This window comes from Eptesicus fuscus, chromosome 4 (assembly GCF_027574615.1).
Source record: "Eptesicus fuscus isolate TK198812 chromosome 4, DD_ASM_mEF_20220401, whole genome shotgun sequence".
Taxonomy (NCBI): domain Eukaryota; kingdom Metazoa; phylum Chordata; class Mammalia; order Chiroptera; family Vespertilionidae; genus Eptesicus; species Eptesicus fuscus.
In genome coordinates, this window is record NC_072476.1 from 44,879,772 (window position 1) to 44,900,063 (window position 20,292).

At 41.3% G+C, this 20,292-nt stretch overlaps 1 protein-coding gene and 1 pseudogene across 1 annotated transcript; both read right to left on the bottom strand.

Moving 5' to 3' along the window:
• Positions 1–1,454: 1,454 nt before the first annotated feature.
• On the bottom strand, positions 1,455–2,406 carry LOC103288706 (ER membrane protein complex subunit 2-like). Its single transcript, XM_054714280.1, is given in 1 exon segment — positions 1,455–2,406. A coding segment is annotated over 1 exon segment (894 nt). The 5' UTR covers positions 2,391–2,406; the 3' UTR covers positions 1,455–1,496.
• A 7,944-nt stretch (positions 2,407–10,350) lies between these two features.
• LOC103288781 (39S ribosomal protein L1, mitochondrial-like) lies at positions 10,351–11,476 on the bottom strand (annotated as a pseudogene).
• Positions 11,477–20,292: the final 8,816 nt, after the last annotated feature.

A 20,292-nucleotide genomic window follows, 5' to 3' on the forward strand; every position in this document is an offset into this window, starting at 1 on the left:
CATTACAAAAATAGATCACTGTGATGTACCTTTCAGCGAAAGCTGTAGGATAATCATGAGTTCATGCAGGATTCGTCTAACTGATAAATATAAAATAATCATATTATGGAATCATGAAGATGAAATGTACTTGAGGGAGCATTTAGCCAAACAAGCCTTTTGATAAATGAAGAAACTGAGGCAGGTAAGGTTAAGGTAAACCAACATACCTGAGCAAAGTTGTGTTAGTGCAGGTTCATACAACCCCATGGGAGGTGATGTTCAGGAATTTTGCAAGCTGGTTGGCAGGTTAAAATTGGCTCTATTGGGAGGGCTTACACTGTGGAAATCTGTCATTGCTACAGATCAGGGTAATTCTCTTTCCCCAGGGAGTCTGTTGTCAAACATTTGCCAGCATACCATTTTATCTAAGGCTATTCAACCAATTCAAAATAAATACAAGATTTGCCTGTTCTATTTAAATATACATTTTTTTATTTTTAAATTTTTATTGGACTTCTGAATTTTTAAGTCACTTTTGTATATATAGATATACATTATTGTCACCTCAGAGAAATCCTTTGAGGTAAGACAGGGATATTATTTCTCCCTGCCTCATTTCAGAGATGAGAACATTTAGGCACATGTAGATGAAATATTTTACCCTAGGACACACAAGTAGGTAATGGAAAAACCCAAATAGATGTTGCCCAGGACACATTGTACCTTTGGCAAAAGAGAAAAAATTATTAAGCAGGAACAGAAAGTCAACAATGTTACTAATGCAATGGTACCTCTAATGGCTTTTCTATCTGAAATCCGTCATTTGGTTCCTGACTTCATAGTTTAAAAAACCCTCAAGAAGTACTTAGGCTGAATGGAATAGTGAAGAGTCTTTATTTTTCCTGTGCGAATCCAATTAATTATTATGTCATAGCAGAGCTTGGGTCTGGCATGTGCTTTTATTTGACAGGGCACAGGTTATAAACTTAGGGACTATGTTCATAGTTATACCCCATGGCACCAGTTCATTATTGTTTCGATTAGGACTCACTCAATTGCAAGTACAAAATGTGACTCAAACTAACTTGACCAAAACAAATTCATATAACTATAAAGTTCAGGAGATTCTCAGGTAAGGGTGGCTTGAGGAGTTCAAACATTTTTTTAGGATTTTGTCTTGCTCTCCACCTTTCCTTTTTCTTTTTTCTTTTTCTAAAATAAATCATCATGGTTTATTTAATGAGGTTATTTCTACATCAGATTATGGTTTAAAAGCAGTGTGATATTAACAGAATGATGTACAATCAATAAGACTCTAAAATCCTTCTATGGACCTTCCTGATCTTTCTGCTTAGCAATGAAAGGCATTTTTAGGTTTATATAAACATATTTTTTACAACAGCCTCAACAGGAAATTAGCATATAAATAGCACTGGGCATTTAGTAAGTAAGTCACAAGCCAATAGGTTCAATTGTGCAGTTGTGAAATGTAAAGTGAAGGAGTTTTTGAAACATTAAGACTGGGTAATCTGCAGTGTTTCCAACATGTCTTCGACTGCCTTAAGAGAGTATTTGGTTTCCTTCTTACTTCGACCTGCATACTGATAAGCTCTGTTTATTTGACTAGCTGCCCAACTAGCATATTTCATGTTGTCCTTTTTTGTTTTTGCACTTGATTTTGGATTAGAAGCAATATGACTTGCCGACATGTAAAGTCCAAACAAAGCTCTCATATTTCTGTTGTTCAGTTTCAATGCCTGTGCAAAATACTTTCTTGAAAGTTCAAGGTTTTCAAGTCCACCTTGGGTATATTTAACTTCAGCATATTGCTGGCAGTATAAGTGGTTGTGTGGATTAATCACCATAAGCTCCTCTAAACAAAAGGCTGCTTTAGCATAGTCATGTTCATTGATATAAAGTTCTGCAAGTTCATGCCAGGCTTCTTGGTCTCCAACAAATTGTTCCAGTTATTCATTCAGTTCCCGAATGGCCTCCACATTTTTCCCCTGGGCTTTTTGAATGGCAATTTTATGCTTTCTTGCAGCAGTGTTAGTTGGATCTTCATGTAGAATTCGATCATATAGCTGTATTGCATCATCATATCTTTCCATGGCTTCAAATCTCATGCCAGTTAGTTGCTTGACTCTGTGACTGCCAGGGAACTGTCTTCTCGACTCCTGAAGACAAAACAATGCCAACTTATCCCAGCCATAGTCTAGAGCTGCAATCATGACCTGTTCATATATGATCCAAATATCATCTCCAAGCTTAGAAGCATATTCATTAATTAATTCCTCTCCAACCTCCACAATTTGCTCACTATTTCTTGAGTTTTCATCTCTCCATTTTCTCATTTTATCTTGCATTTCTTCCCAAGTGACATTGTAAAGCTCTGACACCTTCGCCATCTTCTCAGAACCTAGAGGCAGCTATCTCCACCTTTTTTGACTCTAAAGTCTGCCCTTGTGGTGTTAAGATGACTCCCAATATCTTCAGGCTTACAACTTTAGTTTCAATTTTGGTACAATAAGGGGCTATATCTTCACAGTATTTTCCACTGAGCCAAACTGGCTAGGGCTTCACAGTATTTTTCATAGAAGTTAGGAATTTAGCAATAAGGGTTCTGATTGTGTCACATTCCCATCCCTGATGCCTTCACTATGGCCAACAGGGTATGATCTTTGCCCTGGCGAAAGTCATGTGTTTGCCTCTGGAGTCAGGAGTGGAAACAGCCTACCAAATCAGATAGGTTGGTGTGAGGGGTAGGGTCACCAAGGAAAATCAGAATTCTCTTATGAGAAGAAATGGGGAGGGGCAGACTAGATGCCAGGCAGACAAAATCAATAGATTTCTACTACATAGGAACTGAATAGCTCAATAGATATTTGTTAAATTAATGAGTGAAGAAATGAATCAAAGATCATAGAAACTAAATTACCATCACCTTTGTAGGGAGCGGCTCTAGGGTCAAGCCTCAGGCTGACCTGTGGCAGGGCCACAAACAAGTCCCAGCCTGGAGGGCAAAGCTCTCCTAGAATAATTGAGCTTGACCTTGTAGCCATCCCTAATTCCTTCCTAAGTAGCTAATGGGCTGTGGGAGGTGCAGCAAGTGTTGCCAAAACAAGAACATTTGTATACATGTTAATCTACCCTTGTTTTAATCAGACTATAAAATAAAGCATCAGCTTGAAGGCTGGGTCTTTTGTGTCCTCATCCAGGCATGGGAGATCCACCAAGCCCCAGCTGTATTCTCTTGTCTGTTTTTTCTTCAATCCTTCACCACCCCTCCTCAGGTTCACCCTTGGCTGTGCTGGCACGGCACAACCTTTTTACTCCTGATAACACTATTTCAAACATTTCAAGCGTAGTTTTTCTTTCTCTTACTGGTGAAACTTACAGATCACCCTATCACTCCAAAAACAGAGGACTTTACAGATAGACTCATGAGTGTGCCCCAAGGAAACCACCATCAGTTCTAACCATGTCAAGATTCTTCTACTAGAATTATAGCTCTGTGCAATAGGAGGCAAGTGGGCCTTTCCGATTGTCCCAGAATCTAGCTAAATCATAAGGTTAAAAATAAAAGATGTCAAATACTCCCATATTCTAAAGAGAATAGACACAGTCAGTAAGAGGTTGGAGTAAGGATTTCCCTTCAGGGTTTATTAGGAACTGGTAGACCTATTGTCCTAGTAGCAACCCTATCCCATCACTCCTCCCCAGCCTGCATAAGATATGACTGAGGAGTTGGAGTTTGCATTGCCATTGTGAATTACTCAATTCCCTCTCCTAATGTTCATTCCTAAATCTATATGACTGCATTTAGCCTTTTAGAATCACATTCAAGCTCCTGCTATGACCACACCTCTTATGTCTCCTGCCTATTTCCCCCCTCCCCCACCATCCAATCCTCCCTCCCCCTCCCCAGCTGAGACAGATTTTCCATTCAGATATTAGGCCTCCCGGTGCTTTGGCCAAATAACACTTTCCTACTTCACTGGTTTTGTTCTCCTGTCTCCTGCCTAAAATACACTCTACCCCAGTACCCTGCCTTCTGAGAGTAATAGCAATTCCTCTCTCAGGCCCAGCTCAAAAATTCTTTCAGAAGTTTTCCCAGTGGGAGGGAATCTCTTCGTTTTGGGGCTTTCGTGAAATTTAACTTTCTTGTAGCACTTGCCACATTCTGCTCTAGGTTACAGAATTTTGTGTTTGATCTACCACCATATAACAGATGCCCCCGGTGCTGGACAGCCCCCAAAACAGAGCCCATTCAATGGGCCACAGCTACTAGTAATTCTTTTTTGTTTTTTTTAAATATATTTTATTGATTTTTTACAGAGAGGAAGGGAGAGGGATAGAGAGTTAGAAACATCAATGAGAGAGAAACATCGATCAGCTGCATCCTGCACACTCCCCACTGGAGATGTGCCCGCAACCAAGGTACATGCCCTTGATTGGAATCGAACCTGGGACCCTTGAGTCCGCAGGCCGACGCTCTATCCACTGAGCCAAACCAGTTAGGGCTAGTAATTCTTATTGTATTGTGTTGTAGCAAGACATTTTTTTTTTTTAAAGAATACTAATATGTGTCTTTTCTTTTCTTTTCTTTTGCTACTTTAGAGAAATCAGAAAGAATACTGGCCATTGGAAAAAAATTTTCTGATTATATTTCCCTCTCTGATTTCAGGGGCTTCTGGACAATCTCTTCTACCCCAACTCCCCTGGTTTTGTTCTTTTCAAGAGCTTAAACTGAAGAGATTATAGTGGGTGTTCAGGGGTTGGGTAGGGTGGGAGGCAGCCTCCCAGAAGCCTTCGTGGATGGTAGCTGAATGGAAAGGACATGGAAGTATTTGGAAAAGAGTGAACTTGTGGTACACCTAGGAAGGCTGTACTGAGAACTAGTGTCTCAGCTTTGGCACAAAGCAGGATCTAAGGACCACACAGATTTAAGCAGTAAGGTTATCAGTGTCTACAAGGTGAACTGGCCTAGAGGTATTTACTTTCTCAGCATCACATAAGCTTCTCAGATGTTTGTGTAACCCTGAGAGGGGGAAGAAAGCCCCTCCAATAAAGACTAAAATTGAGTTTTCTACCAGGTAGGATATTGGCCAAGACTTGGAATTAATCTGATTCACAGAGAAATAAAATAATACAGCTTCCAATCTTGCATAAGATCCTGGCTATTGTGTTGATTCAAAAGGCATTTTCTTTCAAGCTTAGTTCTGATCCATAGACTTATACTCCACTGAACGACAGGGCAAGAATCTGCTGGGAGCAACTGGATTTCTAACTCAAAAAAGTTTGAATCTTGAGCAAGAGCACAGACAAATAATATAAAAACAGAGGATGATGTCATCCAGGAGTCAGCTGAGTCCCTGCAGGCTATGGAACTGAGAGGTGTACTTTGTCTTGCCTTCTTCTGAAAATGTACACTTCTGCATTATGGCAGCTTATAAAATAGTCATTTTTGGTCCCAGGCAGGCAATAGACATTTATCAGAGGTTCAAATTTTACAGCATCATCAACAAATACAGTAGTTGTATACCTCCTATAAACATATGTTAAATATAGAAGCCTTCAAATCTTTATCAGATAAGGAGATGAATAAGTGTTATGGGATGCCTTAGTGTTTTTAGAAACTTTGATGACATTTTAAAAATTGAGAAAATAATATGATTTTTAAAAATGTAGGCACTTTGTGAATTTACTTTTGCAAAAATATAACTCTTTATTTTGGAAAATATTTTCAGACAGTCTTTTAATAACATAAGTGACAATCAAGGGACCCTTCTCCCTCTCCGCCCCCCTCTTCCCCCCCGCTTTTGGGGAAACTGAGATGCTATCATTTATTTCTAAACAGATGTTGAGATAAATAAGCTAAATGCTCTGGGTGATCATGTGAATTGAACTTATGTCTCTGCAGACTTTGTTGTTACTTTGGAATAAATGGATCTCTTCTCCGGATAGATGGTGTGCATGGTCAAGCTGGGGCCCATGGGAGATTAGCTACAGAGACTCTAAGAGAGACAAGACAGCCTCACAGTCACCTCCCTCTGCAGAAGAAATGGTGGGAGGTAACTGGCCTGGCTTGAAACGACCTTGTAGGCATTCCTCTCTCAGTGTTGTTCAAGACAGAGTATGCCACGCTTCTGGTAATGAAGTTGGACTGTGTTTCTTTGTGAGTGTCCTGCTGGAGCCCGAGGCCAGATCACATCAGGAGATAGAGGGAGGGATGGGATCGGCAGGCTTTCGCTGAAGGGACTTACGTTTCCTCTCAGTCACTCTGAGAGAGGCAGGTTCTGGCTGAGGGAAAGACAAGATGGGGCACAGACTAGAAGGGGGTGAAAAATCTCTTCTTCTTCCCCAGCAGAAGGGTGTAAAATGCGGAGCAAGTCTGAGCATTTCTGTAGGGGAGTAGGGCTGCTTCCTCCAGGTAAAAGCAGGAGGCAGCCTAAGGGGCCTCAGAGCTGGTCTGAGTTTGGAGTTTCAGTGGAGCCATATGCAGCAGTACTATGAGGCACTGTACTATGTACAGTCCATTTCACTGTGCCCAAACCCTCAATGATGTCTTGTTCATTTCCACTTAGTTTTTGCAGGGCTGTGAGGGACCAAGGGAAGGTTTGGGTTGGGCCTGCAAAGAGGCTGTGGAGTCCTCTCCCTGAGGTCAGAGTTGGGGATGCAGTGATGGGGCCAAGGGCCAGTAATCTCCGAGAATCATGGGCAGCAGCGTTAGGCAAGGCAGCAAAGAAGAACCAAGGGGACTTGTTGTACCCACAGGAGACAGTATCCTGCATGTTCTCAAAAATACCTAGGGGTTTCTTTGCAAGGACTGGGGTCCAAAATCTTACTCGTGGGGTCTGGAAGCTTCATCATGAAGGTATTTAACAGAAATGTGATGATCTAAGATTACAGTTGCAGGCTGGTGAGAAGTTATTTGGATTTATTATAGGCAGTATCTCCAGGTGATATGGCAGGAGACCAGGCCAAGCAGCTCTCATTCTGTGCCCACAAGTCTGTCCTACTTTCCTGTGAGACTCTTCCACTCCACTTCCTGCTGCCATCACCCAGCCTGGCCCCAGGAAATGCTGCTCCTTCAACACTTTGGTCTTATCAAGGATAAAGCTACTGTCCTTAAATCTCTTGAGCATAGTGTTATCTCAATACTAATAAATACATTTTATATTTTACCTCAAAAAATATCTGTAAGCAAATATTGAATTCTAATTAATCATAAACAGGCTGAATTGTTTTAGGTTATATGTTTGAAATTTTTCATAATAAAGTATTGACAAAAAATACATTGTTTAAAAACATTATAGACAACTAGAGGCCTGATGCACAAAATTCGTACAAGAGAAGGCCTTCGCAGTCCCGGCTGCATCAGCCCTCACAGCCCGGGCTTTGTCCGGAAGGTCATCTGGAAGGTCGTCCGGATGGTCGTTCCACTGTTTGGCCATTCGGTCGATTTGCATATTATGCTTTTATTATTATAGATACAAAGTTTTTCCATATGTAGCACTTCACTCCAGTGCTAGAGCAATTTCACTGGCATCTCTGAGTTCATTTTCTATGCTCCCACCCATCTGCAGGTTGGAAATGTAGGACTCTTTCACTTGATAATTTTCACATATTTTTTTCAGAATAGTCATAAAATGAAGTCATTTTGGTTCCTTTACCCTCTCTTCACTTCACAAAAATGCAAAGAAACTGATGAATCAATTTATCTAAGGCTATTTCAAAGATTCAAGTAAAAGAGGTCCAAGAAGCCAGTCCAGTCTCCCTCCAGGCAGGAGGTGAAATCCCAGGAAAGTCTCAGCATAAGAGGGTGGTTTTGGAATGACAGACCGAAGTCATATAGGGGAGAGCTAAAAGAGGGATCAACGGGTGGAAACCAAGGCCCCTGGCTGACCAGCTGAGCCCAGCTGGCCCCTGGCACTGCTACTTATGCCAGGCGCTGTAGTGCATGTTCACATATTATTTCACCCCATTTCACAACCACCTTGTGAGGGTGTGTTTTTAATCCTCATTTTACAGATAAAGATATCAAAGGCCCAGAGCAATCTGCAAAGTGGCAGACTTCTGATTGGAACCAAGTTCTGTCTGACTCCATAGTTTGTGCTCAGGCACACTGCTGCTCTGCCTCTCCAGCAGGTTTTTCTCACACTTGAGCAGACCCGATGAGTATCCTGACTTCAGGCTGATCTGTTCAGATGCTGAGAGCCAGCAAACTGAGCCCTTGGGCATAAAGCTGAGACTCCAAATTCCCCTGGCAAATGGCCCTTATTTGACAAGTTCTTATTTTTCCATTCCGCTCACGGTTATTTTCGATTTTCTCCTACTTCTAATAAAACTGATATTTTTGTATTATTATTTACAACAAGATACAAAGGGTTATTATTGCCTTTCTATTTAACCTGGTGGCGTTTTTATTTCCTCACTCTCTAAATGACAGCTTTAGAATACAATTACCTTTCTTATCTCCCACCCTCTCCCCATTCCTGTTTTTTGAGGTATGTCTAGGAATAGACATAGTACTTATTTTTCTAAGATGGCCTGGAACTCAGCAAACCTTTTCAAGGTGATGACTTCAGTCTTTATTTAAACCAGACTGTTGTCCTTTGATTTGAGATACCTCTTCCACTTGACTATCATACCAATAATTAGATTATCAGTTTCATCTTTCCTCTTTTTCCATTTTTTTCACTGAATTACTGAGCTTCAAAATAATCCCTTTTAGGTCCAGAAAATCCTCTTGATGGTGTAATAGAATCTCTTTGAGTGCTGATTTATTTATTATTAAACTAGAGGCCCATTGCAGGAAGATTCCTGCAATAGGGCTTCCTGCTGTGGTCTCTGCTGCCCTGCCTGCTTTCCTCCCTTCTCCCCCGGCCCGCCTGCTTCCTTCCCTTCTCCCCCGCCCCGCTTGCTTGCTTCTCTGCAGCTTCGCTCCCTTCTGCAGCGCTTGGCTTCTTTCTACACTGTCTTCAGTCTTTGCTCTGGCCTGGATATGCAAATTAACCGCCATCTTGGCTGGGTTAATTTGCATACTCACCCTGATTGGCTGGTGGGCATGGCTTGTGGGTGTGGCGAAGGTACGGTCAATTTGCATGTTTCTCTTTTATTAGAGAGGATGTATTTGTCTTCTGTCTCCTCTAGCCATTACTACTATAGAAGCTAACCCAATCTGGGTGCTCTGGTTGCTATTCATTCTTTTTTCTTCCTGCTAGGTTGACTAAGGCCATTTCTTTGTCCACTCTTGGCTTTGTCTGCCCCTGAGGTTTTAGTCAAAATGATAGTGTGAGTGACACTGCAGATGCCGTGGTCTCTGCTCTGGTGGCCCTGTGATGGACAAGCATGCAGACTGTGACCCTTCCTTGATCTGGAACCAGAGAGGAGTTTCTGTTTCCATCCTTCTCACCAGTAAGGGCTGTGTTCCTCAGGGAAGGAGAGCAGGCTGTGTCCCTCGTTAGCTGGGTGCCCGGGTGCCCAGCAGTTTTTCCTGGGCCACATGGAAGCAGATTGGCATAGTCTGTCCTCTCAGGTCCTGGTGCAATAACCACAGAATGAGCCCAGGTGCATTGCAAGAAAAAGGACTCTCTTTTCTTGGTCTCTGGCTCTGTTTCATATTTGCTTCCACTTCCAATTTTCAAATTTTCATCTCACTGAAATGTGCTTCAGTTTTTAAAAATACCCAAGCTTTTCATTTATTTTTTTATTTGTTTTCTCTAGAACCATTTTTCTCAAGCAATCCACCATGAATTATTATGACCTGGGGGTGGATGAACTGGAGCCTGGACTTGCTAAAGGCATTCCCAAATCCTAGCTGAACTTTAGTGCATCAACAACTAATGGGGGATGGAAGCCTGGAATCAGCATCTTAAATATGCTTCCTAAATGATTTTTAAGTACATGCACTAAAAGTTGGGGAGCGCTGCTATAGGAATATGAAAATACATACATTTTTAGAATAAAAACTCAAAACATAGTGTCATTTAATTTCCTTGTGGGGTTTTAAATATAAACTTATGGCTCTTGAAACTAGCAGTTTTCTTTTTTTATTGATGTCAGAGAGAAAAGGAGAGGGAGAGAGAAATAGAAAAATCAATAATCAGAGAGAATCATTGATCAGCTGCCTCCTGCATGCCTACGCATATGCCTTGACCGGAAATCAAACCATGACCTCCATGATTCATGGTCGACACTAGACTACTGAGCTACACTGGCTGGGTGAAATTAGCAGTTTTCAAAGTCCTCAAGACCTTTCATGGAGTCCACAGATCAAACATTTTTTTAAAAGAAATTATACAGTTTTATAATTTTCTCTGTTGCTTCTTCATTCACTATGAATAATTTCACAATAAAACACTTTCAAGCAGCTTCTCTGCTACTTTCTTTGGTTTCCACTTCTTTAGGCAACAATGGCTCCATCTTCAGTAACAAACCTTTGCTTGTTGAACTATAAGGAAAGCTCATACCACAAAGGGTCCTCTGGAAGGAATGAGTGGCACGTATGCAATGATAGGGGCATTGGACGTGTGCCTAGTTTACTGCACAGCCACCACACCTTGATCACGTTTCACTGTTCTCATGACATGATTAAAATCTTGTTTCTTTCCCAAATTCTGCAGTCTGTGCCTATAAACTTCATTGATAACAGCCTGCAGATTGGCAGCTATCTGATCACTTGACATATCTAGAGTTGCTATTTTGGTCTTGAGAAAGTTCTCCCTTTCTTCATCTACCTTAATTTCAATTCCAGTTTTAAATAACTCAAGCATTTTGGGATGTCATGGCCAATAGAATTGTTGAGTAAGCTTTGGAAATCTGTTTTCTTTTTCTTCTTTAATGGATTAAGCTCAGGCATTATTTCTGGTATAGCTACATAAAAGTCTGGTTTAATGTTATCACCGAAAATCTTCTGAATCCGATTAGTTCCTCCTGCAAACGCAGCTCCATGTTTTTCTGCTAGGTATTTTATTCTCTGATGCCTTCCCTGTAAATACAGCAACTTTATTGATTTCTGAAAGAAAGGGTATGGCAAACTAATGACACTGGCAAATGGCTCCACTTGTTTCTTCTTCCCCAGTGCCATATCCAGTGTCAAATCAAGATTAAAAGCTTTGCTTTGGATTTGTAAAGTCCAGAATTTGAAATTTCTTAAGTAAATGAATAGCTTTCTCCACCTCATATATCTGCCTTGGGTATAAGTGTTTTAAGTAAACATCGTCTTCAGGTTTGCTTTCCATAAACTGGTATGACTTTATTTTTTTCTATCTCATCTTGTTTTTCATTTGATGCTTTTTCTTTGGCACCTTCCCTTTGTTTTCTTTTCAGGCTTCCTAGCAGCAGCAGCAGCAGCAGCAGCAGCAAAGTGTCTTTTAGGCACATGAACACATGCAGAACAAGGATAAAGAGGTGTCTGATAAGCCACCTTGGGAAGACTATGCCTTTGAGGTATAAAGACTCTACCAAGGGATCTGAGGGCTGCTGCCATATTGTGTTCTGGATTGTGTTCCAAACTACTTATTTTTATAAGAGGGAGATGGAGATGTCATTTGACTTTTTTTTAATACTCATTCTCTTATGAATATGCAGTGGCATTTTCCAGAGGCTAAATGATGAGTAATATCACAACAAACTGAATGCAGAAACAAATAGGAGGATCTAGCTTTCTTCTATTAAGCTAGACATTAAAAAAATTCTCAAAAATGTAAAACAATGCTACTCTTCTCATTATATATATTCTGTTTTGAAAAATATAGTTATTTTTCATAAAAATGATATTTGTTAACATATTGTTGTTTAAAATAAATTAAGCATTAACATATTTTAATTACTTAGTTTTAATATCCAATATCAATGAATATAATACACATATCAATAGATATAATTTGCATAAATGAAAGCTGTTTTGGATGTTAAATAATTTGTAAGACAGTAAAGTTGTCCTGAGTCAAAAAGTTTGAGAACTGTTGTCTCAAATGTATTTTTCCTATATAAAAGAATCCTAGAGGATTGCAATGAAAACTCTCTCCTCATCCTTGATCCACTGTACATTCTGATCTTTGTGATTTATGACCAACCGACTGCTTGACCAGGTAAACAAATATACTATTGGGACTTTGGTAAAGCCCCTTGTCTACTCAAGAGTAAACAGTGATAGTTTACTAAATAAAAAATTAAAAACTAGAAAAACAAGCTCTCAGAATTTCATTCAAGTAGCCAAGTTTAGTCAATACTGAAAGAAGAACAGATGGAACATTATTAAAATAAAGATGTCTTAGGCATGCATAATATGACACAGTAAAAACAGCGTTGTTCCTGAAGCAAGCATTTTTAGAGATAAGATTTTTATTTCTTGCTCTCTGATCTTGGGAAAATCAAACTTCCCTGGGTCTGTTTTCTCATCTGGGGTTTATATTGAAATCTAATATTTACTCATTCATTCATTCTTTTACTCAACAAATATTAAACATCTTGGCTTCAGACACATTAAGTACTGAAGATATAGAGATAAATTATCTTATGTCTGACTCTGAGGTATTCACAGGCTATGAGGAAGATAAATATATTTAAGTTATTTAAGTTATTCTAACTAAAATATCACAACTTTTTATCTCTTTACCTGCTAATTTTTCTTCATAGCAGTCATCATCACATGATGTATTATATATTTAGGTATTTATTTGGGATGGGGAGGGAACTTATATCTATCCTCCTCACTAAACTATAAGTTTCAGGAGTACAGGGACTTTAAGACAATGTTTCTCCTGACACATGACTGACATTCAGTAAATATTTGCTGGATGAATGAAATAAAAGGGGTGGAGGGGGGGCTAAATACATATATTAGGGAAAGAAAGAGGAAAAAGAAGAAAAGAGAGAAAGATAATGCATAGGAAAACAAATCAATGTATTTATTGAGAAAAGAAAAATCAGTTGAAGTTAGGTAAAGTATTGAAGAGACAGAGAGAGTATTCCAGGAAGAGGGAAGAACATGCACAAAGATTTAAAAGTGTGGAGTAACTCTGTTAAACACGGAGAGAAATGCGTTATCTGCAGGGCGGGGGAGGGGGTGCAAGAGATGGGCAGCTCTATCATTCTATGAATATAAGAAGGAATGAGGAGCTTTGTGCTGTGAGAGGTCAGAACTAGATGTGCTGCTGTGGTTTGCAGTTTTGAGCAAAGGGCAATTTGAGCTGTGGGCTCAGGAGAAGCTTCTGCCCCTTCCCTGACTGCCTAGAAGACCTTGAATTGTCCATAATGGGAGATTATCAGAAATCACCTCTTTGACCTGTCTGTAGGCCAGGACAAATTTCTACTTATTAAACATCTGCTTTTCTTATCATACTGTAATGACCCTTTGAAGTCCCCAAAGCACCTTCCCTCATCCTTGTTCAGAATGTCTTATAAACCATGTTCCCCTTCTGTCTCTGAACCTCTGGTGCATGTGGTGTCTCTGACTGTCTCAAGTATGCAGAGCTCCCAAACATATGTATGTATTAAACTTGGTTATTTCCTCTTGTTAATCTGTCTCATGTCTACATGATTCTTAGACCAGCCGGAAGATACTTGGGGTAAAGGAAAGTTCCTTCTCCCCCCACAGTGCACCTTTCACTTGGCTACCTGAGTGAGCAGTGTGGACTTCCCTGTGAACTGTACTGATAAACAGTAAGAATGTTTGTAGCCATTGAAAGGGAAAACGATTGTTTTCCTTCTCTACACACACACTACTCTCAATACCTCACTTCTGGTCCCAAAAATGTGTGGGGTTTTTCTCACACTGACCAATTCTTCCAAACTAGCTGGTGTCCTGCAATTTAACTCAATCCTGACACTGTCTACCTGGAGTTAGCCTCAGATTCCATAGCTTAAAGGTATCAGTCCGACAAGACTGCCCCCTCACTTCAGACATCGATTGCAAGTCCAGTTCCTTACCCGAGCCTCTGCATGATTGGCTATCTATTGGAGGTTCCTACAGCCCACTCCTCAGCTTTGATAATTTGCTAGACTGACTCACAGAACTCAGTAAAATGTTGACTTCTTAGGTTAGCAGTTTATTCTGAAAGGGTACAACTCAGAAACAGCTGACTGTAAAAGATGCAAAAGGTAGGCAAGTGGAGAGGGGCACAGAGCTTCCATGTCCTCTCCAGGCTCATCATCCACATATTCATCAACCTGGATGCTCGGTGACCCTGAGCTCCATACTGTTTATGGATGTTTATGGAGGCTTCATTCCAAAGGCATGATTGATTAAATCACTGGCCTGTAGTAATTCTACCTCTAGCCCTAGTCCCCTCCTGGGAGGTTGGAGGGTGGAGTTGAGAGCTCAAACCCTCCAATCTCAAGTTGGTTTCCCTGGCTATCAGTCCCCATCTAGGGGCTTTCCAAAATTCACCTTATTGACATAAACTCAGCTGTGGTGGAGGGGCTCTTTATGAATAACAAAAGATACTCCTTTCACTTCTAGAACTAGACCAAAAGCACAAAAGATGCTCCCACTTCTCTTATTAGTTAGGAAATTACCATGGTTTTAGGAGCTGTGTATGGGGCAGGAAGACCAAATTCATATATCTATATAATAAAAGGGTAATATGCTAATTAGGGCAGACATCTTCTGGACATCCATCGGGACAAAGCCCCAGTGGGTGTGAGGCTTAGGGCTCACGGCAGCCATGGGCTCAGGCAGCTGCAAGGCCCAGGGCTCAGGCCTCACAGCTGCCGTGGCCAGCAGTGGCAGCAGCAGCAGGGTGATGGGGGCGGCACCTTCCCCTGATCAGCCAGGTTTGCCTCCCGCAGAGGGAGGCCAGACTGTGGCTTAGGCCCACTCCCCTTGGACATCCCAGATTGTGAGAAGGGGCAGGCTGGGCTGAGGGACCCCGCCTCCAGTGCACGGATTTTTGTGCACCAGGCCTCTAATGTTATTATAAATCACAATATCACAGCCATCATCTAACAATGTTGATGATAGTATTATTATGATTGTGGTTAATAATACTGAGTTCTTACGACATGAAAGCAACGACAATCACTTTTGACAGAAATGAAAGGCAAAAAAGCTTTTATTTGGAAATCTTTTTAGGAATTGCAAATCCAGGAGACAGATTTTGGTAGAAACCCAACTGTATTCCAAGGGGAGGGGAAGGGAACCAAATTTATAAAGACAGAAAAGGGGCTTCCAAAAGAATTATGTAAGTTGTTTTGAAAGAGCTGTATTTGGTGCTGGCAAGCAGACTTACACTATGTTCTATACGTGGTTAATGGCTTATGCCTTTTGCTAAGTAAAAATGTATTTTTTGATAGAGAGCTCAGTGATGCAGAGCCAGTTCCAGGAACTGGATCAGAATGTAGCCATTTGGTTTAACTCAGTTCAAAAGTTCAGGCTCATATGAAGGGGGGTGAGTTAGCTCTATGCTTCCCAAAGGCCTCTCAGCTCCATTTTATGTTGCTCTCTTGACAATACCAACTCCATTGATCTGTGTGTTTTTCTCCATAGCACTTAACATATATTATCTCATCTTCAAATAACTTCGTCATGGGTTAGAGACAGTTATTGATTTCCATTTTATATAAGGATATTGGTGCTCAGAGGGGTTATGAGACTTTCCCAAAGTAAGTGACAGAGTGTTTTAATAAGATCCCCAGTCAATTGGTGTGCACATTAAAGTTTGAGATGCACTGGTCTACAGAAGTGTCTTGTAATCACTAGTGTCGGCTATTTTCCAGAATACATCGTGGAGGAAAAAGGGGCCACATATCAAATTTGACAAGCTCAGAGGAGGCCAGCATGGCGGCCTTACAAACTTAGAGCCTCCCCCCCCCCGCAAAAAAAAACACAAAAAACAAAAAAAACAAAAACAACAACAACCTACATAGGATAGTCTGAAATTAAAACTTTCTAACTAAAAGTGAGTCATGGCAGGTAGTCATGTCCTAGGGCAGTATCTGCCCTGACAAAGGTCAATCTTTACCTTAACTGAGCCTATTATCTTTTTGCATCTAAGATGACATACCTTTGTCAGGGTAATTTTCTTTTACCAGACCCTTCATGGCACAATCACTGCATCAGAACTTGAGACCACAGAACCTCTCATTATTGTTGTTGTTGTGTTAATTATTAACTGTTAACTATCCTATACCCAATTATGTAAAAAAAATAAATGTTTCTATTCTTTTTACTTTTTATCCAATTCCAGAGATTTCCTTGTTTTGATGTCTCCTGCCTTCCTTATCTATCACAAATGCACTCAATCCATTGAGATTTTGCTTCCTAGCAGTTGTTGTTAGTTTTGCTCAAATAAACTCTTAAGAATTCTCTACAGATGTGGATGTTTGTCACATCGACAGCATAATTTTTACTTCCATGAGTAAAAATGAGAGGTAAGCAGAAGTTGGTGAATGAGGGCTTTAGGAAAAATTCTTCATAAAAGGAAAACTCGGCTTGCTTGCACTTTTTTTACTTTTGTCATCGTGTCCTAACCTTTTTACTTCTGCCTGGAATGTGGACAAGAAGCTGTGGACAAGTGCAGCTGCCTTCTTACAGCCAGGAGAACTAAAACCACATTAAGAGGATGGTGGAGGGAAAGTAAAAAGAAGTTGGTATTTCTAATGGGATTGTTGAACTGTCATACCAAACTGGGACTGCTTATATCCAAACTCCATGCTGTGTGAGAAGAATTGAGTCTGTTCTGATGAAGCCATTGTAGCCAGGCTTCCATTACATGCAGCTGAACATATTCCCGAAGCAAGCCACAAATACACATTCACATCACAGCAGGCCGATGTTGGTTTTCATTCCTTCTGTAGGTGTGTATTTCCCTGATTGCCAAAATTTAACCACGTACTATATGGCTTTTAAAAGTAAATTTTAAAAGGCTTATTTACAATAATATCCTGCCTAATAATAGACAAATATGCAAATTGACCATACCTCCAACACGCCCACAAGCCACACCCACCATCCAATCAGAGCGAGCATGCAAATTAACCCAAACCAAGATGGCTACAGCCACAGAGAGCAAGGTTTCCTAGGTAACAGAGGAAGACAAGCTTTCCACCTGCCCTTGCCAGGCCTAAGCCTCCACTCAAGCTACAAAGTTTCAATTATAGAAGGTAAACAAATTCAAACAAATGGCAGCAGAATGGAGCTTGAGAGAGCAGGCCAGGGTTGCCGCCGGCAACAGGGGAAGCAAAGCTTTCCACACACCCTGGCCAGACCCACCCGCTTAAGGCAACAAAGTTTCAATTATAACCCCAACACAAATGGCTGCCGGCCTGGAGGGAGCCCCAGGCTTGGCTCTGCTCCAGGCTACAAAGTTTCAATTGTAGAAGGAAAATAAATTCCAGATACCAGGACCTCCCCTTGGGTTGCCAGGGGGCGTGGCCAGCCTGCAAACCACCATAGGCCCCTCGCTCAGGCGGTCCCCCACCCCAAGGGAACCCCCACCTGATCCGGGACACCCTTCAGGGCAAACCAGCTGGCCCCCACCCCTGTACCAGGCCTCTATCCTATCTAATGAAAGAGTAATATACAGATGGATCATCACTGCAACACACAATATAGCTGCCCCCATGTGGTCAAAGATCCTGCCCCCATGTGAACACAAGATGGCCACCACAAGATGGCCAGCAGGAGAGGGCAGTTGGGAGGCACCCAGCCTGCAAGGGAGGGTGGTTGAGAAGGACCAGGCCTGCAAGGGAGGGCAGTTGGAGGTGATCAACCCTGCAGGAGAGGGCAGTTAGGGGTGACCAGGCCTGCAGAGGAGGGAAGTTGGGGGCAAACAGGCTGGCAGCAGAGTGGTTAGGGGGTGATCGGGCTGGCAGGCAGAAGCGGTTAGGGGCAATTAGGAAGGCAGGCAGGCAAGCAGTTGGGAGCCAGCAGTCCTGGATTGTGAGAGGGATGTCCGACTGCCCGTTTAGGCCCGATCCCGGGCAGTCGGACATCCCTTGAGGGGTCCCATATTGAAGAGAGTACAGGCTGGGCTGAGGGACAACCCCCCTCCGTGCACGAATTTCATGCACCAAGCCTCTAGTTTAATCATAACTGTTTAGTCATATGACCAGGAATAATGATTAAATCTATGTTAGATTTTGTTTTTTGTTTTCCTTTGTTTTTAACTAAGCCCATCAAGTGACTTCTAAAAGCAGCCAAAATTAGTATTGATGGAGTGCTTACCCAAATGGTATTTTGTTTTAAAAAATGAAATAACTGAGATAGAGCCTTATAATAGAAACACTTAAAATGTCAGATGTCAGGCAACTCTCATTTCTGATACTCCTTAATTTTTATTTAGGCATTTAGAATAAATCTCTAACCAGCATTTTGAATCTATGTACAGAGCCAATAACAAGCAGGTTGGCCCTGGCCAATTTTCTCAGTGGTTAGAGCTTCGGCCCAAGGACCAAAGGGTCATGGGTTCAATTCCCTGTCAAGGGTTTATACCTTGATTCAAAGGCTCACACCTTGGTTGCAGGTTCAATCCCCCTGTCCCGGTTAGGGCACAAGTGGGAACAGCCAATCAATGTGTTTCTTTCACATTGATGTTTCTCTCTCTCTCACTCTCTCTCTCTCTTCCCCCCCCTCCCTCCTTCCCTCCTCCTCTTCCCTTTCTTCCACTCTCTCTAAAAATCAATGGGAAAAATATCATTGGATGAGGATTTTAAAAAAAAGAAAAATGGAGCAGGCTGGCCTGAGAGGGCTTCTCTCCTTCTAGGCAGTGTGATTTTCTGGAGTCAGGAATTAAAGGTAGGGTAAGGAATGGAAAGACACTCTTGGAGTTTGGGATAAGAATTCCAATACAGAGGCAGTTTTCTAGAGAAGCAGCAGAATTCATTTTAAGGTCACAACAGCCCTAGAGAGTGTGCTTTGGGGAACGATGGAGAAGAGGCTGCATTCACATCGTGCACAAAGAGAACTGAACAGAGATCTAGTAGGAGAATGGGAGTTTCCACCCAGAGACTCTGGGTTTGGAGCTTCCAGAGTAATATGGGATGGGACTATAATTTTTTATTTGGGTGTTAATAAACAGTTTGATGCTAGGAGTTTGGAGGATTTTGGAGGGTTTGGGGTTGCATCTGTAAAATCTCATAGCTCATGTGTCTGGCAGATGGTAAATATCCACTATAGGCTTGTCAAATGTGAATATGGTCATTTGGTCTGTGCCCAAGGCAAGCTTATGCATAATACAAAAGCTTACTGAGAATATAAATCAAAACGAAAGTTCTGTCAAGCCAAACTGTTGAAATTAAAGATTCAGAATGGACAAACACGTCGGGAGCACCTGCTTTGTGCCTTGCTCTGCTAGGTACTTTTACACGCATTTTCACCTGTGCCTTGTTAACAGTCCCCTCCACGGAGATGTACTTTGCTTATATGGCCTAACTTGAAGCCCATTGCTGCTCCTTCTGAGGACCTTCCTGCCAACATTCCCCGGATGTTCTACCCTGCGGAGGAGCCCAAGAGCTGACCAGCTGGCTCTGAGCGTGTGTTTCATTGTCTCGCCTTCGCTCCCCACACGGCTTCCGGGTAAGAATGACTTTTTTTCTTCTTATCTGTGTAGTGCTTTGCATTCCTACTCAAGAGCTATATTTATGCCTGAAACATTTAATGCCCTCCTACTCGGTGTCTTTCCACTGAGAGGGTTACAGCATATTCATTCCACAAGATTTGACATCTCATTTAAGGGAATGAGTGGGAGGAAGCCATGCAACAGAGAAACTGAGGTAAATACAGACTCATCCCGAATTATAGTTAGGTATTGTAGTGGGTTTTTTCCCAATTACGGTTGACATATATTAGCTTCAGATTTTTGATATAGTGATTAGACATTCATATAATTTACAATGTGATCACTCCAATAAATTTACCCCTCTGATAGGTGTTATAGTTTTAATTTTGTTTAATGTACCAGACCAATGTTTCTCCAATTTGAGAACTATTTTAACCTTTTCAAGAGAAAGAAAATTCTCATGAAGTCCCCAAAATATGTCCATTTCTTCAGTGGGAGAAACACTATTTTAAGAAACAAAAGTCTTATTTTACAAAAAATCTTTTCCAGATGTGAATTATCAGTGCAAATGACTTAACTTTTTATAACAAGATGATTTTTATACCATCTTTAAAATGAAAACTCAACATTTAAAATTCCTCACAAAACTTCTAAGCCTCTAAGAATGTAGCAAGTCCCTCTCACCCCCTGCCCAGTTAGAGAAAACCTATTTCAGCCACAATTTTATTTCTAAAGAAAACAATTCCCAGTCACATATGGAGTCTTTCGAGGCCCTGACAATGTAAAGCACCACCCTACTGGT